Here is a 25,632-nt window from a genome sequence, read left to right as displayed (position 1 = left end):
CTAGGTAGCGACAGCACTTTATTTTCTCTACAGAATCATGTAAGTCAGATGTTCTAGGCTGAAGGTCTCTTTCACAGTTTTAAACAACTTCATTTCTCTGTTAATTCGTTTCTCATGTACAGACTGGAGTTTCTATACCGTAACTATACTCTATAACTGTCGCCCAAGGTATGAGTATGAGTTCACTGACACCTCCAGAGAGGAGATGAAGAGGAAGTTTGCCCCCACCATGGAGTTTGTAGAGGAATACCTCAAAGACGTGGTCAGCCAGCCCTTTCCCTTTGGAGACGAAGAGAAGAATGAACTGACTCTGGAGGTAAAATAAAGTACACAATGATTTGTGTGGAAGGCCAGCAGGGTGCGTGTGATTGGTTGTAATCCAAACTATGGATGTAGACATGCTCACTTTCTTTTTGTTGTATTTTCGCAAAGACACAATAATACAACTCTAAGAACAGTCGTTCTCCCACCCCACCCAGTGGTGACCAAAGATGGTAATAGACATGATTACTTTCTGATGTTCAAGTTGTGTCTAACTCTGGCCTCTGTGGGGGGAAATCCACGTCCCTCTCCTGTCTTGTAGGTGGTGCACCTGGCCCGTAACCTGGTTTATTTTGGCTTCTACAGCTTCAGTGAGCTGCTGCGTCTCACACGCACCCTGCTGGCCATCCTGGACTTTGTCCAGCACCCGCTTACCGACATGGCCGAGCTCAGCAAGAGCCCCGAGGCAGGTCAGTCACACAGAGAATTCATTCATTAAATAACGGGTTAAAACATTTCATTACAAAACGATTTATTTGTTTATTAAGCATGCACATTTCATATTGAATAATGCAATATAGATAGGTAGATGAAATGGAACATGAGTAGATATGTTATGAGTATACAAAACAAAAATATATATGCAACAATTTCAAAGATTTTACTGAGTTATAGTTCATAGAAGGACATCAGTCAATTTAAATAAATTCATTAGGTCCTAATCTATGGATTTCACATGACTGGGCAGGGGAGCAACCATGGGTGGGCCTTGGAGGGCATACGTCCACTCACTTGACAACCAGGCCCAGGCAATTATAATGAGTTTTCCTCCACAAAAGGGCTTTATCACAGAAAGAAATACTTCTCAGGACCCAGATGTTGAGCGACATAAGCTTTTTGTGAGTTTGGAAAATATCTGTGATTTTTTAAATTTAATTTAATGTATTTTTTTTCAGCTCATGAAACAGGGGACCAACACTGTTGCGTTAATATTTTTGTTCACTGTAGATGACAGTGTCCAGATCACAATCAGAAACAACTTTAAGAGACGTTTTCTGATCCCCATCTCATTGTTAAACCTACTGTTGTATGTCCTGGATCGTGTTCATTAGGACACACAACAGAAAATGTTGCCATGTAGAGTCCCTCTCTTTTTCAGTCTGTTTCCTTATGTTTGGTGCCCAATGAACACCTCCATGGTCTCTCTGCCTTCCAGGGAACAACGTGTTTCGTACCATCCACGGTGTGGGAGAGATGATGACTCAGATGGTGCTGAGTCGAGGGCACGTCCAGCCTCACCACCTCCCGAACACGCCCCCGTCCCTTCAGGACAGAAAACAACCACTCTGTCTGACAGACAACGAGGATGTCATGGTCATGGACACCAAGCTCAAAATCATCGAGATTTTACAGGTGAGTGGAGCTCCACCATGTGGTCTGGAGGGCCAGTTACCCGTAACTGTTGTAAAGTTGTAGCTTGAGGCTGACTGTGGTCAAATTCTCTATACCGGTCTCCAATGCGTTTTAAATTCTTGAGGGGAAGTGATTGATTGTATACTTTTGGTACAATATTGTACTATAAATTGTGCATTCCTTTATTAGAAAAAAGGTGCTAAAATGTTTTCTATTCTACCGGACCATTTACATTGTACTTGTGTTATTTCTTATTGTTGTTGCATTGTTGAGAAGGAACCTGCAAGTAAGCATTTGGTTGGACGGTGTGTACCTTGGGTCGGCAACAGGCGAACCTAAACCGTCCCACAAGTGATTTATTTTTATTTTGCCCACCAAAGTTTTTAGAAAAAAAAATATCCAGGAATTCAGCTGAAAATGAGTTTAATTTAAGAAGTCTGTTCCCAAGTATTCCCACGAATACAAAAAAGAGACGTGATTGTGACTCAATACAATCAAAGTATGAAATTATTTTCAAATGCAATTTGTTATTGGGCTTAGTTGTGGTCAATTTGCAGTGTACAAATGTATTATAATTTTGTTCCTGCTCCCGACCATCCGCTTCGACAAAAATCGTCCCGCGCCTGAATCTAGTTGCCTGAATCTAGTTGCCTATCTACCCCTGATGTATATCATGTTGGTAAACACTGTTTAAGGTCTCTGATTTCACTATTTTAACTTTGTGTACATTTAAGGTATTTAACATTGTGATCCTTTTATCTGCTTCCATTTTGTTCTCCCATCAGTTTATTCTGAGTGTGCGACTGGACTATAGGATCACCTACCTGCTGTCCATCTATAAGAAAGAGTTTGGGGACAGTAATCTACCGGACAGCTCTATGTCATTGTCTGAATTTCCCTCCATGTCAGGTAAAGCTCTACCATTACATAGGGACATCTTGGGCTGGTCCCAGATCTATTTGTACTGTCTTGCCAACTCCTATGCTCGAATGAGGACCAGGCTGAGGGAATCTTGAGTGTTTCAGTTAATATCTGAGGGGAATCCTGCTGGTTTGTTGATTGCTGTTGTAATCAATTGTTTGCGTTGTGCTGTCACAGCCACTAATTACTTTCTGTAATTGGGCTTTCTATTACTGGGTTCAGTGATTCACAATATTTTGCACAGTTTCAGATCCAGACATTGACGAGATTGCAGCCAAAGCAGAGACAATGTTTGCTGGAAGGTAAATCAACTGTGTATGCCTGTATCTGTCTGTTGGTCTACATACATGTGTTACGTTTGTGTGTGTGTGAGAAAAAGGATGCACTATGGTTTTAGCTCAGAGAAAAGTGGTGTGTGTGTGTGCCTATATGTCTGTGTGTCCCCGTGTCTGTCTAAAACCCTGTGTGTGCCTCCAGTTCAGAACATTGTGTTGTGTCTGTAACAAGAACTCCAAGGTAGCCTGCCTAAATGACTATTGCCTTGTTGCACTCACATCTGTAATTATGAAGTGCTTTGGAAGGCTTCTCATAACACACATCAGTAACATCATCTCAGGCACCCTGGACTCACTCCAATTCACATACCGTCCACAGATGACGCAATCTCAATTGCACTTCACACTGCCCTCTCCCACCTGGACAGGAGGGGAAATAACTAGTGAGAATGCTGTTCATAGACTTCAGGTCAGTGTTCAACACCATATTCCCCTCCAAGCTCATCACCAAACTGGAGACCCTGGGACTGAACCCTTCCCTCTGCAACTGGATCCTGGACTTCCTGACGGGACGGCCCACCGGTGGTGAGGGTAGGCAACAGCACCTCTGCCACGCTGACCCTCAACACGGGGGCCCCTCAGGGGTGTGTGTACTCCCTGTTCAACCATGACTGCATGGCCACGCACGACTCCAATAACATCAAGTTTACTGACAACATGGCGGTGGTAGGCCTGATCACTGACGGTGATGAGACTGCCTACAGGGAGAAGGCCAGAGATTTGGCCCGTGTGGTGCCGGGACAACAATCTCTCCCTCAATGTCAGAAAGACCAAGGAGCTGATCGTGCACTACAGGAGAAAGAGGGGAGAGCACACCCCCATCCACATCAACGGGGCTGTTCGAGAGCTTCAAATTCCATGGTGTCCACATCACTAAGGACTTAACATAGTCCACTCACACCTGCAGAGTCGTGAAGAGGGGACGACATCCCCTCTTCCCTCTCAGGAGGTTATGGGCCCTTGGATCCTCAAAAAGGTCTACAGATGCAACACTGAAAGCATCTTTACTGGCTTTATCACCACTTGGTATAAACAAATGCACGATCCTCAACCGCAAAGCGCTACAGAGGGCAGTGTGGACAGCCCAGTACTTCACTGGGGCTGAGCTCCCTGCCATACAGGACCTCTTGCACTGACTATAAACACACTCACTACACCCTCACACAAAACCCACACACAGACAGTTGAAGTCAGAAGTTTACATACACTTAGGTTGGAGTCATTAAAACTCGTTTTTCAACCACTCTACAAATTTCTTGTTAACAAACTATAGTTTTGGCAAGACGGTTAGGACATCTACTTTGTGCATGAAACAAGTAATTTTTCCAACAATTGTTTACAGACATATGTTTTCACTTATAGTTCACTATCACAATTCTAGTGGGTCAGAAGTTTACATACACTAAGTTGACTGTGCCTTTAAACAGCTTGGAAAATTCCAGAAAATTATGTCATGGCTTTAGAAGGTTCTGATAGGCTAATTGACATAATTTGAGTCAATTGGAGGTGTACCTGTGGATGTATTTCAAGGCCTACCTTCAAACTCAGTGCCTCTGCTTGACATGGGAAAATCAAAAGAAATCAGCCAAAACATTGTAGACCTCCACAAGTCTGATTCATCCTTGGGAGCAATTTCCAAATGCCTGAAGGTACCACGTTCATCTGTACAAACAATAGTACGCAAGTATAAACACCATGGAACCACGCAGCCGGCATACCGCTCAGGAAGGAGACGCGTTCTGTCTCTTAGAGATGAACGTACTTTGGTGCGAAAAGTGCAAATCAATCCCAGAACAACAGCAAAGGAGCTTATGAAGATGCTGGAGGAAACGGGTACAAAATTATCTATATCCACAGTAAAACAAGTCATATATTGACATAACCTGAAAGGCCGCTCAGCAAGGAAGAAGCCACTGCTCCAAAACCGGCATAAAAAAGCCAGACTACGGTTTGCGTCTGTACATGGGGACAAAGATCATACTTTTTGGAGAAATGTCCTCTGGTCTGATGAAACAAAAAAAGAACTGTTTGGCCATTATTACCATTGTTATGTTTGGAGGAAAAAGGGGGAGGCTTGCAAGCCGAAGAACACCATCCCAACCGTGAATCACGGGGGTGGCAGCATCATGTTGTGGGGGTGCTTTGCTGCAGGAGGGCCTGGTGTACTTCACCAAATAGATGGCACCATGAGGTAGGAGAATTATGTGGATATGTTGAAGCAACATCTCAAGACATCAGTCAGGAAGTTAAAGCTTGGTCGCAAATGGGTCTTCCAAATGGACCATGACCCCGAGCATACTTCCAAAGTTGTGGCAAAATGGCTTAAGGACAACAAAGTCAAGGTATTGGAATGGCTATCACAAAGCCCTGACCTGAATCCTATAGAAAATGTGTGGGAAGAACTGAAAAAGTGTGTGCGAGCAAGGAGGCCTACAAACCTGACTGTTACACCAGCTCTGTCAGGAGGAATGGGCCAAAATTCACCCAACGTATTGTGGGAAGCTTGTGGAAGGCTACCTGAAACGTTTGACCCAAGTTAAACAATTTAAAAGCAATGCTACCAAATACTAATTGAGTGTATGTAAACTTCTGACCCACTGGGAATGTGATGAAAGTAATTAAAGCTGAAATAAATCATTCTCTCTACTATTATTCTGACATTTCACATTCTTAAATGTGTCATGCACAAAGTAGATGTCCTAACCGACTTGCCAAAACTATAGTTTTTAACAAGAAATTTGTGGAGTAGTTGAAAAACGAGTTTTATTAATGACTCCAATCTAAGTGTAAATTTACCCTGCCTTCATGTAAATATATACCTAAATTACCTCATACCCCTGTTTCTATTCCAAATTTTATTATGACATTTTTTTTTTTTTTACTCTGCTTCATTGGGAGCCAACTCACTGTTGGCTGGGCTCCCTGCCTGTGCCATTAAACACCTACAACTCATCCAGAACGCCGCAGCCCGTCTGGTGTTCAACCTTCTCAAGTTCTCTCACGTCACCCCGCTCCTCCGCACACTCCACTGGCTTCCAGTTGAAGCTCGCATCCGCTACAAGACCATGGTGCTTGCCTACGGAGCTGTGAGGGGAACGGCACCTCCGTACCTTCAGGCTCTGATCAGTCCCTACACCCAAACAAGGGCACTGCGTTCATCCACCTCTGGCCTGCTGGCCCCCCTACCTCTGCGGAAGCACAGTTCCCGCTCAGCCCAGTCAAAACTGTTCGCTGCTCTGGCACCCCAATGGTGGAACAAGCTCCCTCACGACGCCAGGACAGCGGAGTCAATCACTACCTTCCGGAGACACCTGAAACCCCACCTCTTTAAGGAATACCTGGGATAGGATAAAGTAATCCTTCTACCCCCCCCCCCCCCACTATTGTAAAGTGGTTGTTCCACTGGATATCATAAGGTGAATGCACCAATTTGTATGTCGCTCTGATTAAGAACGTCTGCTAAATGACGTAAATGTAAGGGCTCGTAAGCAATCATTTCACGTTAAATCTACACCCGTTGTATTCGTCACGTGAAAAATACTATTTTATTTTAACCCTGTGTCTGGTGCTTCCAATTCAGTGCGTCGTGCCGTGCCTGTAACAATTTCTCTCTCTACCCCTGTGTCTGGTGCTTCTAGTTCAGAGTGTAGTGCTGTGGAGCTGGATGATGAGGGAGGCAGGACCTTCCTGAGGGTTCTGATCCATCTCATCATGCAGGACTACACCCCGCTGGTGTCCGGCTCACTGCAGCTCATGTTCAAACACTTCAGCCAGAGAGCCGAGGTCCTACAGGCCTTCAAACAGGTAAAGGCACAGTTGGTGGTTCGTGAGTGTGCTCCTGATCTGTTTTTATGTGTGAGTCTGATTTCACTGTGTGTTCCTGTGGTCTCCTGCAGGTGCAGTTGCTGGTGTCGGAGCAGGATGTGGAGAACTACAAGCAGATCAAGACCAACCTGGACCAGCTCAGGCTGGCGGTGGAGAAATCTGAACTGTGGGTGGAGAAGAGTGGAGGCTACGGCAATGAGGACATAGGAGACAGCCAGGTCAAGGAGCAGACCATGGAGGTACAACACTATACTTTACAGTATGCTACAGTATTCTTCAGTACACTATCGTATAGTATGCCCCCTATAGGCCACACAGCGTAGAGGATTAATGGCTAAGGGAGGGCTGAATCCTAACTTCCAAATATTTTTGTGTTGTGTGTGAATGACAGGAGGCGGGCATCCTGAGTCCAGTACAGGATGGGGATGTGAAGCCCCATATAGACAGCAACAAAGCCAACAACTACAACATCGTCAAAGAGGTGGCCTGCCATTCTGTCCCCTTATAGTGTGTGTGATATTGGCAGCGTAATCAATTAGTCAGTGAAAATACATCATGACGCTGGGGTTATTGATTGCACACTAACAATTTACAGACCTCACATCACTGGCCAATGTGTGGTCAACATGAGCTGGACTTGCCTGCCTTGTAACCTGCCTTGCCTTTCTTAAATGCTCCAGAGGGGATACAATAACATTGAATTGAATGCGCTTAAGTAACATTAAATTAAAGCCGCTGAAAAAGTGTTGTTTAGACTTATTTCTATGTAGCCATTAAATGCATGTACAATCCATTCAGAAAGTATTCAGACCCCTTGACTTTTTCCAACTTTTGTTACGTTACAGCCTTATTCTAAAATGCATCTACACACAATACCCCATAATGACAAGGGGAAAACTGTTTTGCAAATGTATTAAAAATAAAAAAACATTTACATAAGTATTCAGACCCTTTGCTATGAGACTCAATTGAGCTCAGGTGCATCCTGTTTCCATTGATTATCCTTGAGATGTTTCTACAACTTGATTGGAGTCCACCTGTGGTAAACTCAATTGATTGGACATGATTTGGAAAGGCACACACCTGTCTATATCAGGTCCCACAGTTGACAGTGCATGTTTGCGCAAAAACAAGCCATGAGGTCCAAGGGACTGTCCGCAGAGACAGGATTGTGTCGATGCACAGATCTGGGAAAGGGTACCAAAAATGTCTGCAGTATATGGTCCTTCCAGAACACAGTGGCCTCCATCATTCTTAAATGGAAGAAGTTTGGACCACCAAGACTCCGAGAACTGGCCGCCCAGCCAAACTGAGCAACCGGTTGAGAAGGGCCTTGGGTCAGGGAGGTGACTGAGAACCCGATGGTCACTCTGACAGAGCTCTAGAGTTCCTCTGTGGAGATGGGAGAACCTTCCAGAAGGACAATCATCTCTGCAGCACTCCACCAATCAGGCCTTTATGGTAGAGTGGCCAGAAAGAAGCCACTCCTCAGTAAAAGGCACCTAAAGGACTCTCAGACCATGAGAAACAAGATTCTCTGGTCTGATGAAACCAACATTGAACTCTTTGGCCTGAATGCCAAGCGTCACTTCTGGAGGAAACATGGTACCATCCCTACGGTGAAGCATGGTGGTGGCAGAATCATGCTGTGGGGATGTTTTTCAGCTGTAGGGACTGGGAGTCTAGTCAGGATCGAGGTAAAGATGAACAGAGAAAAGTACAGAGAGATCCTTGACGAAAACGTGCTCCAGAGCGTTCAGGACCTCAGACTGGGGAGAAGGTTCACCTTCCAACAGGACAACAACCCTAAGCACACGGCCAAGACAATGCAGGAGTGGCTTCGGGACAAGTCTCTGAATGTCCTTGAGTGGCCCAGCCAGAGCCCGGACTTGATCGAACATCTCCGGAGAGTCCTGAAAATAGCTGTGCAGCGACGCTCCCCATCCAACCTGACAGAGCTTGAGAGGATCTGCAGAGAAGAATGTGAGAAACTCCCCAAATACAGGTGTGCCAAGTTTGTAGCGTCATACCCAAGAAGACTCGAGGCTGTAATTGCTGCTAAAGGTGCTTCAACAAAGTATTGAGTACAAGGTCTGAATACTTATGCAAATGTGATATTTCATTTGTATTTTTTTTTCTTCTAAAAAACTGTTTTTGCTTTGTCATTATGGGGTATTGTTTGTAGATTGATGAGAGGGGGAAAAAAACAATTCCATCCATTTTAGAATAAGGCTGTAATGTGATTAAGTGGAAAAAGGGGTCTGAATACTTTCTGAATGTGCTGTATGTTTGTCTGATCTGTGTGTATGTGTGGTCTGTAGATCCTGCTGCGGCTCAGTAAGCTGTGTTACCCCAGTAAGAAGAGTTGTGTGCAGCAGCAGAGGCTGCTGAAGAACATGGGGGCTCACTCTGTGGTGCTGGACCTGCTCCAGATACCTTATGAGAAGGTGAGCACGTCATCACGTTTAGAGATTTCAGTAATTACAGTAAGTGTCAAACACACATAGGCACCCAGTCCATTTGGGTTTAAAATAAATGCTTCAGATGAGGCCCCTCAAAGCCTTACATGGATATTGTTATGCTCAATAACCAGACTTTACCTGAATAAAGCTTGACTAGATATATAAACGCCGCCCTGGTAGCTTTGTTGGACCATCTGTAGGGATTGATTTTGTGGTGATGCAATTGTGAAAATGTGTTGTGACTCCTGTCTGTCTGTGTCCCCAGAGTGATGCGAAGATGAATGAGATCATGACCCTGGCCCATGTTTTCCTGCAGTACTTCTGTAGAGGGAACAGTCAGAACCAGGCTCTGCTCCACAAATACCTCAACCTGTTCCTTACACCAGGGGTACGCTCACACAAACATGCATGCACGCATTCATTCACGCCCACTGTGCGTGCACACACACACACACACACACGCACACACTGTATGCATGCATGGACACACACTCACAAACACATACACGGGACATACAGTACCAGTCAAACGTTTGGACACACCTACTAATTCGAGGATTTTTCTTTATTTTGACTATTATCTACATTGTAGAATAATAGTGAAGACATCAAAACTATGAAATAACATATATGGAATCATGTTGTAACCAAAAATTGTTATGTTAAACAAATCAAAATATATTTTATATTTGAGATTCTTCAAAGGAGCCACCCTTTGCCTTGATGACAGCTTTGCACACTCTTGGTATTCTCTCAACCAGCTTCATGAGGTAGTCACCTGGAATGCATTTCAATTAAATGGTGTGCCTTGTTAAAACTTTCCTTCTGAATGCGTTTGAGCCAATCAGTTGTGTTGTGACAAGGTAGGGGGTATACAGAAGATAGCCCTATTTGATAAAAGACCAAGTCCATATTATGGCAAGAACAGCTCAAATAAGCAAAGAGAAATGACAGTCCATCATTACTTTAAGACATGAAGGTCAGTCAATCCGGAAAATTTCAAGAACTTTGAATGTTTCTTCAAGTGCAGTCGCAAAAACCATCAAGCGCTATGATGAAACTGTCTCTCATGAGGACCGCCACAGGAAAGGAAGACCCAGAGTTACCTCTGCTGCAGAGGATGAGTTCATTAGTGTCCAGCCTCAGAAATTGCAATCCAAATAAATGCTTCACAGAGGTGACACATCTCAACATCAACTGTTCAGAGGAGACTGCATGAATCAGGCCTTCATGGTTCAATTGCTGCAAAGAAACCACTACCAAAGGACACCAATAAGAAGAAGACACTTGCTTGGGCCAAGAAACACGAGCAATGGACATTAGACCGGTGGAAATCTGTCCGTTGGTCTGATGAGTCCAAATTTGAGATTTTTGGTTCCAACAGCTGTGTCTGTGAGACGCAAAGTAGGTGAACGGATGATCTCCACATGTGTGGTTCCCACCGTGAAGCATGGAGGAGGAGGTGTGATGGTGTGGGGGTGCTTTGCTGGTGACACTGTGTGTGATTTATTCAGAATTCAAGGAAAACTTAGCCAGAATGGCTACCACAGCATTCTGCAGTGACACGCCATCCCATCTGGTTTGGGCTTAGTGGGACGATCATTTGTTTTTCAAAAGGACAATGACACAACACACCTACAGGCTATTTGACCAAGAAGGAGAGTGATGGAGTGCTGCATCAGATGACCTGGCCTCCACAATCACCTCACCTCAACCAAATTGAGAAGGTTTGGGATGAGTTGGAACGCAGAGTGAAGGAAAAGTAGCCAACAAGTGCTCCGCATATGTGAAAACTCCTTCAAGACTGTTGGAAAAGCATTCCAGGTGAAGCTGATTGAGAGAATGCCAAGAGTGTGCAAAGCTATCAAGGCAAAGGGTGGCTTTTTGAAGGATCTCAAATATAAAATATATTTTCATTTGTTTAACACTTTTTGGTTACTACATGATTCCATATGTGTTATTTCATAGTTTAGATGTCTTCACTATTATTCTACAATGTAGAAAATAGTTAAAATAAAGAAAAACCCTTGAATGAGTAGGTGTGTCCAAACTTTTGACTGGTACTGTACATGTTCGTTCACTTCTTACTATTTTTCAACTCAATAAATGCGTTCCATTACTGGATATCCGTATGTCAATGAATGTGAATCACTGTGCACATCTTCTCCCTCTCTCCAGCTCCTGGAGGCTGAGACCATGCGCCACATCTTCATGAACAACTTCCACCTGTGCAATGAGATCAGCGACCGCGTGGTCCACCATTTTGTCCACTGCATTGAGACGCACGGCCGACACGTCCAGTACCTCAAGTTCCTCCTGACCATCGTCAAGGCCGACGGGAAGTACGTGAAAAAGTGCCAGGACAAGGTCATGACCGAGGTGGGCGAGGGATGATGATGATGCTCTCTTTGTAAGGCTGTGGAGACACCACAATATCATGGTTTCCAGTACCACTATCTCCAAACTTGCCAGGGCTTGCTAGAGATGTTTGAAACACGAGAGATGAATTTATTTATTTGCCCATAGACGTTGGTTGGAATCTTGGTTGAGGGTGTTACAGGAAGTCATTGCATGTTGAGTCTCAGTTTAGTTTAACTGGAAGAATTAACCACTATCACACTTTGTCTTGCTCATTTTAATATCATATTGAATTATCAATATTGGTTATCCCCACTAGTGATAAGGTATTCCCTGTCTAACCTCCACTCGTCTGTCTGCTTTTCTGTCCATCCCACCCCCAGCTGGTGAACGGTGGCGAAGACGTGCTGGTGTTCTACAATGACCGCTCCTCCTTCCCGGTGCTGTTCCAGATGATGTGCTGCGAGCTGGAGCGTAGGGACGAGGACGGCGCCCTGGCCTACCACAACACCCTGGTAGAGCTCCTCGCCGTCTGCACCGAGGGCAAGAACGTCTACACCGAGCTGAAATGTAACTCCCTGCTGCCCCTCGACGACATCGTCAAAGTGGTCACCCACGAAGACTGCATCCCTGAGGTACAGGGGAAGGGATGGGGTCATATTGAGAGGCTTTGTCATTTGGTGCTGGGGTGTGATTCAGTAGTCTAATGTGATTTTCTACCCTTGTATTCAACTTCATCTGCACTAATCTGAGGGTACAGAGGATAGGTAAGGGTGTCATGACGCTTGGTAAATGCGTACTGGAATTAATCTGTTCAGCTGTTTTGCATCAGTGCAGATGAGGGAAAGTAAAGCAAGATAGTATTCCATTATAGACAATTGGCATGCACCCATTGTTTGCATACAGATGCATAACATTTGATACCAGAACAGCCAGCCTTGATATAGCCTAGCATTCATTCACCTCAGTGTAATCTTTCACACCTGTCAATCATCTGAATGCATGGTTTCTATTGGCCCTCTCTCCCCAGGTGAAGACGGCCTACGTGAACTTTGTGAACCACTGCTACGTGGACACGGAGGTGGAGATGAAGGAGATCTACACCAGCCACCACATCTGGAAGCTCTTTGAGAACTTCCTGGTGGACATGGCACGGGTAACGTCCTCACTAAGGTCTTCCTCATAGCACTACCCCTCTCAGAATAGCCTCAGGGCATGGACTTTATAAGGTGGCGAAAGCGTTTGCCTGGCACCTACTACTGCTACCACCACCACCATACCCCATTAAAAGGCACTTAAATCTTTTGTTTTATCCATTTATCCTCTGAGTGGCACAACATACTGTTGACAATCCATGTCTCAGTTGTCTCGAGGCTTAAAAATCCATCTTTAACTTGTCTTCATCTACACTGATTTGAAGTAGATTTAACAAGTGACATCACTAAGGGGTTTTAGCTTTCACCTGTATTCACCTGGTTAGTCTGTGTCATGGAAACAGCAGTTGTCCTTAATGTTTTGTAGTGTCGGTGTAAGTGAAAGCAACATGGTGGGTCCCTTCAGGGCCTTTCCCCAGTTCAGTGTAGATGAGGGAAAGGAAAAGAGAAGTTCTTTAGACTGTTATTGAGATATACACCAGGCTAAAAATGGAAATCACCCAAAAAGAAATGTTACACTTTTAAAAATCTTCACCCAGAGAAAAGCACCAGGGATCGATGGCTTTCTTATATAATTTTATTTGATATTCTGGGACAAAGTACCGCCCTTATTTACTCAAATGACAACACGCGTCACTCAATTTAGGAATTCCAAGTTCCATGTATCGAACTGTTATTTCAATTATATTAAAACCAGAAAAATTTGTAGAGTCCTCTGCAGATATTACAAACCCATAAATGTAATGTATTACGACAATAAAATAGCAAAACTCATAAGCAGCAGAATGGCAAAAGTCTTACCAGACTTGATAAATATTAATCAAACGGGGTTTATTTAACATGGACACTTACAAACAAATACAAGAACATGTTTCAGTATAATACAATATGTTAAAAACAAGATGTCAATTTATCCTTATACCATGGCATTGTTGAATAGTTGTTTCTGATTGGCTTGAAGGGCATTCTAGAGTGTGCGTTATTTATCTTTATAATCTGGGTGGTTTGAGCCCTGAATGCTGATTGGCTGACAGCCATGGTATATCAGACCATATACCACAGGTATGACAAAATATAATTTTTTACTGCTCTGAGGACATTGGTAACCAGTTTATAATAGCAATAAGGCCCCCTCAGGCCTTATTGCTTAAATAACGCATGGTATATTTGCAAGGTAGAATTTAATGGCTATAGTTCATTCTTACATGTTCTATGTTTGTGCTGCTTTTGAAAGCAAAAGTCAAATTGAAAACATTATTGGCATTGTTGAATTCGATTTTCATAATGGCAAGCTAGTACTGATGGTTTGGTTAGGTAAAACTAGCAAGTCTGTTTGTTTGGTTACCATGGCACCTACTGTAGCTGGCTAGTAAACTTGCTAGCTACTTCAGAGGATGTTGAACACATTTCTACCGGGGCTCTCGCTAGCGTGTCGTGGAATACACCTTCCACCTAGTTCATTATTTTCCATAGAACGCATGGCCCCTCGTTGATTATCCCATAATGGCTGTTGATGCCTTTATTGACCTTCAAGAATGGCCTTTGCTATTCAAAACTTTGAACGCGTTCAACTTTCCAGCTGAAATAATACATTTCATAAAAATATTATATAAATGTCCTAAATCAAAAATATACACAAATACATTATCAGCGATGTCCTCTCCCCCCTCCTGAACCGCTTGCAGAACTAATTAGACAGGACCCAAACGTAACAGGTATTGGTCAACTAAACTTATTTGCAGACGATCTCCTTTTACCTGACCTAGATGGAAAACTTAACCCTTGTTAAAAATATTTTCGGAGTACTCTAAAATCTCAGGATATTAAAATAACGTGGAAAAAAACTGAAATTATGGCAATATGAAACAGAATTACTCATGATCTACAGCAATCCTTTAAGTCAGGGTTCACCAACTGGCGGCCAGCGGGCCAATCTTGCCAACCAGCAATATTATTTGGCCCCCCAAATTAATTATGAATATATATATATATATATATATATATATATATATATATATATATATATATATATATATATATATATATATATATATATATACTGCTCAAAAAAATAAAGGGAACACTTAAACAACACAATGTAACTCCAAGTCAATCACACTTCTGTGAAATCAAACTGTCCACTTAGGAAGCAACACTGATTGACAATAAATTTCACATGCTGTTGTGCAAATGGAATAGACAACAGGTGGAAATTATAGGCAATTAGCAAGACACCCCCAATAAAGGAGTGGTTTTGCAGGTGGTGACCACAGACCACTTCTCAGTTCCTGTGCTTCCTGGCTGATGTTTTGGTCACTTTTGAATGCTGGCGGTGCTTTCACTCTAGTGGTAGCATGAGACGGAGTCTACAACCCACACAAGTGGCTCAGGTAGTGCAGCTCATCCAGGATGGCACATCAATGCGAGCTGTGGCAAGAAGGTTTGCTGTGTTTGTCAGCGTAGTGTCCAGAGCATGGAGGCGCTACCAAGAGACAGGCCAGTACATCAGGAGACGTGGAGGAGGCCGTAGGAGGGCAACAACCCAGCAGCAGGACCGCTACCTCCGTGCGAGGAGGAGCAGGAGGAGCACTGCCAGAGCCCTGATAAATGACCTCCAGCAGGCCACAAATGTGCATGTGTCTGCTCAAACAGTCAGAAACAGACTCCATGAGGGTGGTATGAGGGCCCGACGTCCACAGGTGGGGGTTGTGCTTACAGCCCAACACCGTGTAGGACGTTTGGCATTTGCCAGAGAACACCAAGATTGGCAAATTCGCCACTGGCGCCCTGTGCTCTTCACAGATGAAAGCAGGTTCACACTGAGCACATGTGACAGACGTGACAGAGTCTGGAGACGCCGTGGAGAACGTTCTGCTGCCTGCAACATCCTCCAGCATGACCGTTTTGGCGGTGGGTCAGTCATGGTGTGGGGTGGCATTTCTTTGGGGGGCTGCACAGCCCTCCATGTGCTCGCCAGAGGTAGCCTGACTGCCATTAGGTACCGAGATGAGATCCTCAGACCCCTTGTGAGACCATATGCTGGTGCGGTTAGCCCTGGGTTCCTCCTAATGCAAGACAATGCTAGACCTCATGTGGCTGGAGTGTGTCAGCAGTTCCTGCAAGAGGAAGGCATTGATGCTATGGACTGGCCCGCCCGTTCCCCAGACCTGAATCCAATTGAGCACATCTGGGACATCATGTCTTGCTCCATCCACCAACGCCACGTTTCACCACAGACTGTCCGGGAGTTGGCGGATGCTTTAGTCCAGGTCTGGGAGGAGATCCCTCAGGAGACCATCCGCCACCTCATCAGGAGCATGCCCAGGCATTGTAGGGAGGTCATACAGGCACGTGGAGGCCACACACACTACTGAGCCTCATTTTGACTTGTTTTAAGGACATTACATCAAAGTTGGATCAGCCTGTAGTGTGGTTTTCCACTTTCATTTTGAGTGTGACTCCAAATCCAGACTTCCATGGGTTGATAAATTGGATTTCCATTGATTATTTTTGTGTGATTTTGTTGTCAGCACATTCAACTATGTAAAGAAAAAAGTATTTAATAAGATTATTTCATTCATTCAGATCTAGGATGTGTTATTTTAGTGTTCCCTTAATTTTTTTGAGCAGTGTATATTTGGACACCTACTCATTCAAGGCTTTTCTTTTTACTATTTTATGCATTGTAGAATAATAGTGAAGACATTACATCTATGAAATAACACATTGAATCATGTAGCAATCAAAAAAGTGTTAAACAAATGAAAATATATTTTAGATTCTTCAAAGTAGCCACCCTTTGCCTTGATGACAGCTTTGCACACTCTTGGCATTCTCTCAACCAGCTTCACCTGGAATGCTTTTCCAACCGTCTTGAAGGAGTATGCTGAGCACTTGTTGGCTGCTTTTCCTTCACTCTGCGATCCAACTCATCCCAAACCATCTCAATTGGGTTGATGTCGGGTGATTGTGGAGGCCAGATCATCTGATGCAACACTCCATCACTCTTCTTCTTGGTCAAATAGATAGATCGAATATAAAATACATTTTGATATGTTAAAAACAAATTGGTTACTACAGGATTCCATATGTATTATTTCATAGTTTTGATGTCTTCACTATTATTCTACAATGTTGACAATTGTCAAGATAAATAAACAACCTCGGAATGAGTAGGTGTATCCACATTTCTGACTGGTACTGTATATAATAAAAAAATCTCGGACCCGAGATGCAAAAACTCCCAAATGCTATGTCCTAAGAAGGAAGTTACCCTACCTAAATAATGCAAAAGTAACATTTTAACTTCATTCATGAGGAGAGAGAATGCAGGACACAGTCAACTAATGAAGCAGGCAGCAAACTATTTTGTGGTGGTGAAATGTAAAGCTGCAACCACACCGCAGTCAATCGGAGGTCAACACCAACTGGTGCTGAAAATATATGTAACTTGTTATGCAAGTGTTGCACAGCAACAGATGGAGAAAACCTACACCAGTCGAGTAATTCATTTCACCAATAATATTCATTTTAATTTGACTTTACAAAAAACAAGAGGGCTTAATTGGAGAATATTTCTTCAGAGCCTAGGCCTATATAAAATAACTTAGCCTACCTCAGCCATTTATGAGGCTTAACAGCATCTTTTACAAAAAATAATTATATGTGACCTAATAGAAGTGGGATGTTTGTATTTGTAAGGCCTACCTACTATTGCGACTGGCCAAAAATGTAGCATCCTACATAAAACAATAATTTTAAAGAAGAAAAATGTGGTGTCTGTATCGGGATGGTCTGCTCCTTTAACAACAGAACAAACAGAAAATACTGTCCGCTTGAGACCTAAATATCCATGCATAAGCACTCACAATAATGTTAGTATTTACTAAATATAGTCATATAGGCCAACAAGTGACTTACTCAATGGGAAAAGTTGCATTTCCCCTCAGACACGATCTTGTGGATGTCACGTGACATTGGTGTGAATTTGATGCGCAGGCACTTCTCGATTTGACTTATTTGACAAAAAGACACACACCCCCACCCATCGTCTTAAGACGTAGCTTCTCTGTTCTGTCGGTGCATTGAAAATCCCTCCAGCTCTATATTATCCGTGCCGTCGTTCAGCCACGACTCGGTGAAACATAAGATATTACAGTTCTTAATGTCCCGTTGGGAGGATAATCTTAATCGTATGTCATCAATTTTATTTATTGCATGTTAGCAAGTAGGACAGATGGACGTGGGATTTTACTTGCTCGCCTACGGATTCTCAGAAGGCAGCCCGATCTGCATCCTATTTTGCTCTGTCTTTTCTTCGCGCTAATGACAGGGAATTGGGCCTGTTCCCGGGAGAGCAGTATATCCTTCTCGTCAGACTCGTTAAAGGAATAAGCTTCTTCCAGTTCGTGGTGAGTAATCGCTTTCTGATGTCCAGAAGTTATTTTCGGTTATAAGAGACGGTAGCAGCAACATTTTGTACAAAATAAGTAAACAAATAAGTTACAAACAACACAATAAACTAACAAAATAGCACAATTGGAGCATGTAAAACGTCAGCCATCCTCTTCGGCACCATCTTTACGGAGACATGGGGATTTTATGAGCGTAATCAGATTGAAATTATGTTATTGTCACTGAATTTATTATGTAGCCTACTAATTGGATGTGTTAAACATATTGTTCAATTTGTAGTGTTGGCCAATTATTTGTGCTAATATTATATACTAATTATGTTCTGGCCCGACGACTATTAGCTCAATAAAAATTTGGCCCGATGCCAAACCTAGTTGACAAACCCTGCTTTAAGTGGACCACAAAACATATAATGTACTTAGGATGCTTAATAAGTGACGACAAATAACTTTATCCCATTACTCAACAACATGAAAGCAGTTCTAATTAAATGGAACAATCTCCCCATAAGCCTTACAGGTAGAATTACCCCACCGAAGACGTTCTTAAAAAACGTGTACTCGGCCATAAGACAAATAAAACTCCTAAAGCAAAGTATTCATCTGAGGGTGGTTTTAACCTTCCAGATTTGGAATTGTATCAACACGCCACCCAAGGCTTTTACTTGCGATATATAGTTAAATGCAGTAAAGAGGAACAACGGGTACACAATGAAGAGGTGCAATCTTTTCATGTGTCTGTTTTCAAACGATGGAGCTAAGAACATTAACAACTAACATTAGAACAACATGGAAGACAATGAAACTAAAGGCATAGAAACCGGAAATGACGTGGGTAATAGGAAATAAAATCATTTCCATGACCGAATTAAAAAGCAATGACCAATGTAGATATTTTCAAATATAGGTTTTCTATCACAAAATGTTGCCCTGAAAGCTTTTGGACATCAGAGCGATGTTGAGGGAATCCCATTTGAGTCGGAAAAAGATAGTCAGTCATATGATAGGTAAGATGTATACAAAACCTTGCAGAGAGCCTATCCAACTGACAAACTATTGGAACCAAGACTTCAAAAAAAACTGATATTGGCAAAAGATGGAGGGAGTGTTGGAACATAATGAACCAAATTACAAATAACGAAAATGTACGTTTAATCCTCTATAAACTAATGTATAGATGTTATTATACAAGAGACAAATTTCACACATTCTACAGCACAATGGCAGAGTCATGTCTTAAGTGTAAAACTAACAATGACTCAAGAACTCATGCCTTCTTGGAGTACTATAAATTCCAAAAGTTATGGGCAGCGTTAGAAAGCTGTCTGTCAGAAGTTTTACAATGCAAATATTTCGAGACATTGGATGTGCGGTAGGCTAGCCAATGGGTTAGACAATATTCTTTCCATCACTTTATATTGAAGAAGCTATTACTTAAATACTGGAAGTGAAACGATACTACAACGTTAAGAGAATGGAAGAATCAAATGCTTTATTTAAATATGGGGAAAAATCTGTCTACAGACAAAAACAACATAACACATTTTGAAGTCATATGGGGCAGAGTCTTACAAGCAGTATAAACAACATTGGGTGTGGATACTGTGGGAACATGTGGGTCTGAGCAAGTGTCATGTCCTTAATGTTTGTGGAGATGTAGAGTATGTATGCAAATGTTAAGTTGTCCATTGTTTTTGTCTATGTATGTTTTTGTTTATTGTCATATAAAATATTACAACAGAAAAACGAGAGAGACCCCAGGTCAGTCTCTTCCCCCCTCACTCCTGAGTGACAGACAGACTTCACATCCCACTCTCCTCCTCTATGGTTTTAGGTGTGCAACAGCACCACGGACCGTAACCATGCCAACGTTCCACTGGAGAGGTACGTGACGGAGACGGTGATGGCCGTCGTCAAGGGCTTCTTTAGCTCCCAGTTCCCTGTGAACAACTCCAACCTGCAGGTATTCCTGGGAGAGAGGCTAACCTTGTACATGGGCATTTAAATACCTTCCCCAGGCCATTCACGTTTCAATTCAGTCCGTTCAGGCACTTGAGGCAAATGCTTATCCATCTGCACAAAATTTTTGAGTGCTATTGAAGTGTTTGTTTATGGAGTGTTTTAGTGACTGTTTATCCTCCCTCTCTCCTATGTCAGACCCACCAGCCCATCTTCATCCAGCTGCTCCAGTCCTCCTTCAGGATCTATAACTGCACCTGGATCAGCTCAGCCCAGAAGAACAACATCGAGGGCTGCATCAAAACACTGGCTGACGTGGGTGAGTCTCGCAGCCCAGTGATTGCACTTTGACAGGCCTTGACTAAGGTTTGTAGACTGGAAACGTCAATGATTTCTATAATGACAGGGAGACATTGCAAATATTTTAAATCTCACCCCATAAGCCCTGTTCTTGTTAGTCTGCCACCACTGTGTATGCAGACAATACAGAAAGTAGGCCTATATGCCTTTCTCTGTTGGTTAATTGGGTGTCATGGCAGCTTGTGTGAATGTGTGTGTCTGAGAGCGATACGGGCCCATCTTCAGAAAGCGATTCAGAGTATTCGACATGGTCTACAAGGCTAAACCGATCCGATATCAGCACTCCTACTTTGACGCTCCTTCAGTTCCTAGTTATAAGGTCTCGGCCCTGTCTCCTCTCCAGCCAAGGCGCGTGCCATAGCCATCCCGGTGGATCTGGACAGCCAGGTGAACACTCTGTCTCTGAAGGCCCACACCTACAGGGTGGAGCGTGCTGTCAAGGACTGGAGGACCTCGGCACGCACACGGCTCCGCAAGGAGGTCCTGGGAGTGCCTGACTACAAGAGCATCATCGAGAAGCTGCAGGTGATCTCTCTCTCTCACACACACACACACACACACACACACAAATATGCACTCGCACAAATATACATGAATACGCCACTGGCGGTTCTTGCCGTTCAAGATTAGCGGGGGGCAGTTTTGTATATTTATGACAATGGCCTAATTTCTATTACAGCATATTGCATGACTGTCATTCATATTCCATTCACCCAGCTCAATATAACATCGATAGGTTTAGGCTACTACATCATTCTAGAATTTGCCCTATACCCATCATGATGTTGCTACAACCTAGCCTACAAATTAAAGTTTATAATGTAGGTGCACAGGTTGAGAGACAAATTGGAGTAATCAAGGTGACAGTGAAATATTCAATACCGCCTTGCACACTCTTGCCATGTGTACAGTCACGCAGTACAGTGTACAGCAAAAATTGTAGCAGTTACACCGGCAGGTCCGTTGCCAATACATCTATAAAATGAATGCTTACCTTGACTTCGAAGAGTTGCAGTGTTGGTTATACTTAGCCAGCAAGCTAACATACAGTGCCTTCGAAAAGTATTCAGACCCCTTGACTTTTTCCACATTTTATGTTACAGCCTTATAAAAAAAAAGGTCCTCAGCAATCTACACGCAATACCCCATAATGACAAAGCGAAAACAGGTTTATAGACATTTTTGCTAATTTATTCATATTTTATTCATATTTTTCTTGTTTAAATAGGTATTCAGACCCTTTGCTATGATACTTGAAATTAAGCTCAGGTGCATCCTGTTTCCATTGATCATCCTTGAGATGTTTCTACAACTTGATTGGAGTCCACCTCTGGTACGTTTTATTGATTGGACATGATTTGGAAAGGCACACACCTGTCTATATAAGGTCCCACAGTTGACAGTGCATGTCAGAGCAGAATCCAAGCCATGAAGTCGAAGGAATTGTCCGTAGAGCTCCGAGACAGGATTGTGTCAAGGCACAGATCTGGAAGGGTACCAAAATATGACTGCAGCATTGAAGGTCACCAAGAACACTGGCCTCCATCATTCTTAAATGGAAGACGTTTTGAACCACTAAGACTCTTCCTGGAGCTGGCCGCCCGGCCAAACTGAGCAATCGGATAGAAGGTCTTTGTTCAGGGAGGTGACCAAGAACACGATGGTTGCACTGACAGAGCTCTAGAGTTCCTCTGTGGAGATGGGAGAACCTTCCAGATGGTCAACCATCTCTGCAGCATCCACCAGTCAGGTCTTTATGGTAGAGTGGCCAGACAGAAGCCACTCCTCAGTAAAAGACACATGACAGCCCGCTTGGAGTTTGCCAAAAGGCACCAAAAGACTGACTATGACAAACAAGATTAACTGGTCTGATGAAACCAAGATTAAACTCTTCGGCCTAAACGCAAAGTGTCACGTCTGGAGGAAACCTGGCACCATCCCTACGGTGGAGCATGGTGGTGGCAGCATCATGCTGTGGGGATGTTTTTCAGCGGCAGGGACTGGGAGACTAGTCATGATTGAGGTAAAGATGAACAGAGCAAAGTACAGAGTGATCCTTGATGAAAACCTGATCCAGAGCGCTCAGGACCTCAGATTTATGTAAATGTAATATTTCAGTTCTTTATTTTTAATAAATTAGCAACAATTTGTAAACTCTTTTTGGGGTATTGTGTGTAGGTTGAAAAAAACAATTGAATACATTTTAGAACAAGGCTGTAATCTACCAAAATGTGGAAAAAGTCAAAGGGTCTGAATACTTTCCGAAGGCACAGTAAGTAGCATTCCTCTGTTTGAGTCAGGTTGTTGAGTAGGCAAAATGAACTGCATTAGCTAAGTAAGTAAAAGGTAAACTAAGGTAAAAAAAAAAAAATATATATATATATAGCTAGCTCTCTCACTGCTTCTCCTTAATTTTTGAAGAAAATAGTTTAAAATCCAAACTGTTCAACTACTGTATTTCTCTCTCTCTCTCTCTTTAAGTCAACTACTCACCACACTTTAAGCACTGCTGTGCTAGCTAGCTGTAGCCTATGCTTTCAGTTCTAGATTCATTCTCTGATCCTTTGATTGGATGGACAACATGTTACTTCATACTGCAAGAGCTCCTATAGGTTGGAGGACATCCTCTAGATGTCCTCCAACCACACACACACTGCACTGCAGAGGAATTGTTTCCATTGTGTCATGTGTCCAGGGTGTGGTGGCGTGTCTAGAGGAGCAGTTCAGTCCTATGGTGCAGGCTGAGTTCTCTGTGTTGGTGGATGTACTACACAGCCCTGAGCTGCTGTTCCCAGAGGCTGCCAGACTGCGCTGTGAGAGCGGGGCCTTCATGTCCAAGTGAGTGTGGCAGAGGTACAGATGCAGTCACGAACTCTGATCAGACACACCATCACAAACACGATCTATGGGCTGCGTTCACTGAGCATTTACACCAGTGACAAGTTTGCATTTGGCCGTCCATTGCTCTGGTTCGCGTTTTACTTTCGACTTCTGACTTTTCCAAAATGTTTCCAAAAATAAAGTGTCTCGTTTATTATTTTCTGTCCTCACGATCTTCCAGTCATAGGTCACACGTCTGTTGGTGTGCTTAGAATAAATAAAGCCATGGTACTGATGTTCCGTTTGTACTCTTCCCTTCGTCATTCAGACTGATCAAACACACCAAGAAGCTGATGGACAAGGAGGAAAAGCTGTGCATTAAGATCCTGCAGACACTCCGAGAGATGCTGGTCAAGAAGGAGGCCTTTGATGAGCCTGTGAGTACTGAACCGGACATGATGTCAAGGGTGTGTTACGTACAGGGTGTTTAGGGATGTACAGGACATGATGTCAAGGGTGTGTTACATACAAGGTGTTAGGGATGTACAGGACAACAAGAGGAGGGTATATTACTGGAAACTTTCTAAGTTAATCAGTAAACTTAACTGAATTTTGGTAACTTTCACATCTTTTGGGGGAATTTTATAATATGACATCTAGGGGCCTTTTTGGGTATTTCAGATTGTCACAGGCGTCTGTAATTCTTTCTGTTCCCTCAAATTTGTTGGGGTACTGAGCAAATGTTAGGTCTCGTGAGTGGAAAATTGAACATTGTGAGAATTCTGTGCAACTTCCGGCGTGCATTTACAGTGAACACTGAGGCTGTACCCTTACAGTTTAAGACAGTAGCTAATAGGCTATTGTGGCTTTTGGAGCATAATGTAGGCCTACCAACGAAACCAATGGAGCAAATAGTTTTATCTAAAAAGGATAACTTACATTTAAGTATTTCACTGCATAGGATTATTGTCCTCCCCTTCCTCTGAGGAGCCTCCACTGGAACACACACACACACACACACACACACACACACACACACACACACACACACACACACACACACACACTGTACTGCACTGCAGAGGTATTGTATCCATTGTGTCATGTGTCCAGGGTGTGGTGGCGTGTCTAGAGAGCCAATCCCATAATATTTTCACATGGAAATAGCTTTTCATTTCTGTGATATAGCCTACAGTAGCCTATATGTGTTGTTCAATGCAGACTTAAAAAAATAAATAATAATAATAACATTATGAAGGACTTGACATTAAAACATTTGTTTTACTTGTATTGTGTTTTGATGCAAGAAACCACTTTACATATTAAAATATTATTATTATTATTATTATTACCATACAGATAATTAGACAATGCAGGCTACCTGTCTGGCTATAGGTTTGAATATGAAAATAAGCCAGTCTCAGAATACAACACTGCCCCTTTAAGACATAAGCTTTTTACCTGACTGGCTTTTCAAAGACAGTTTGACATATGTGCTCTTGTAGGAAGCATTAACTTCTCATTGCTGACCTATACTTATCTATCACTGGGCTAATAAGTCGCTAACTAGCAAAGAATATCAACAAATGTGCAGACGCGAGGCTCTGCGCTCTTATCTGCTCTCGAGTGGCGCAGCGGTCTAAGGCACTGCATCGCAGTGCAAGAGGCGTCACTACAGACCCGGGTTCGATCACAACCGGCCATGATCGGGAGTCCCATAGGGCGGCGCACCATTGGCCCAGCGTCGTCTGGATTAGGGGAGGGTTTGGCCGGGAGGGCTTTACGAGTAGGCCCTCATTGTAAATAAGAATTTGTTCTTAACTGACTTGCCTAGTTAAATAAAAGTAAACAAAAAATCTGAACTGATGTGAAACACACACGCATACCCACCAATAGAATTCTACTCCATTGTGCTCAATCTTGCAAAGTTAGGTTTGTTTATGTTTGTTGCGTTGAAATGGGCCTGATATAATGTTGATTTCATCACAGAAAAAACATTGATCTATATAGTGCAAACTAATGGGGCGAACTCCGTGAAGTTCAGTCTCTTGTGTCTCTGCGCAGCATGCCATTTCTTCTGTGCAGCACTCCTGGAAGAAGTGCACGAACGTGCATGAAATTTAGACCGAACATTGCTTATCACATGTACAATATATCAAATAAATCAAACTTTTACAATACAATGTTTTATGACAAAGCTATAAACATTATACTAAATACAGTATAAACCATCAACTTAGTGAATAACGTTGGTGTTTTAATGAGGGTTTTAACATGAAATATCCTTTTTTTTTTTTACACACTTAGTCAAATAAATATGTAAACAAAAAAAGTAAAAACTGGTGGCAGT

At 42.9% G+C, this 25,632-nt stretch overlaps 1 protein-coding gene across 4 annotated transcripts in view; it reads left to right on the top strand.

Moving 5' to 3' along the window:
* Positions 1–25,632, top strand: part of LOC115152168 (inositol 1,4,5-trisphosphate receptor type 2) — a 166,753-nt gene that overhangs the window by 39,133 nt on the left and 101,988 nt on the right. For all 4 annotated transcript variants that reach the window (XM_029696739.1, XM_029696737.1, XM_029696741.1 and 1 more), the window contains 18 exons: positions 169–316; positions 584–731; positions 1,478–1,674; positions 2,460–2,583; positions 2,840–2,897; positions 6,569–6,734; positions 6,827–6,994; positions 7,147–7,236; positions 9,077–9,202; positions 9,483–9,605; positions 11,396–11,596; positions 11,959–12,210; positions 12,606–12,731; positions 19,978–20,106; positions 20,301–20,421; positions 20,806–20,987; positions 23,158–23,300; positions 23,611–23,719. In XM_029696739.1, coding sequence (XP_029552599.1) covers positions 169–316; positions 584–731; positions 1,478–1,674; positions 2,460–2,583; positions 2,840–2,897; positions 6,569–6,734; positions 6,827–6,994; positions 7,147–7,236; positions 9,077–9,202; positions 9,483–9,605; positions 11,396–11,596; positions 11,959–12,210; positions 12,606–12,731; positions 19,978–20,106; positions 20,301–20,421; positions 20,806–20,987; positions 23,158–23,300; positions 23,611–23,719 — 2,611 coding nt within the window. The remainder of the gene's footprint in view (positions 1–168; positions 317–583; positions 732–1,477; positions 1,675–2,459; positions 2,584–2,839; positions 2,898–6,568; positions 6,735–6,826; positions 6,995–7,146; positions 7,237–9,076; positions 9,203–9,482; positions 9,606–11,395; positions 11,597–11,958; positions 12,211–12,605; positions 12,732–19,977; positions 20,107–20,300; positions 20,422–20,805; positions 20,988–23,157; positions 23,301–23,610; positions 23,720–25,632) is intronic.

The sequence above is a fragment of the Salmo trutta genome, chromosome 17 (assembly GCF_901001165.1).
Source record: "Salmo trutta chromosome 17, fSalTru1.1, whole genome shotgun sequence".
Taxonomy (NCBI): Eukaryota; Metazoa; Chordata; class Actinopteri; order Salmoniformes; family Salmonidae; genus Salmo; species Salmo trutta.
This window is presented reverse-complemented; position numbering and strand designations above follow the sequence as displayed.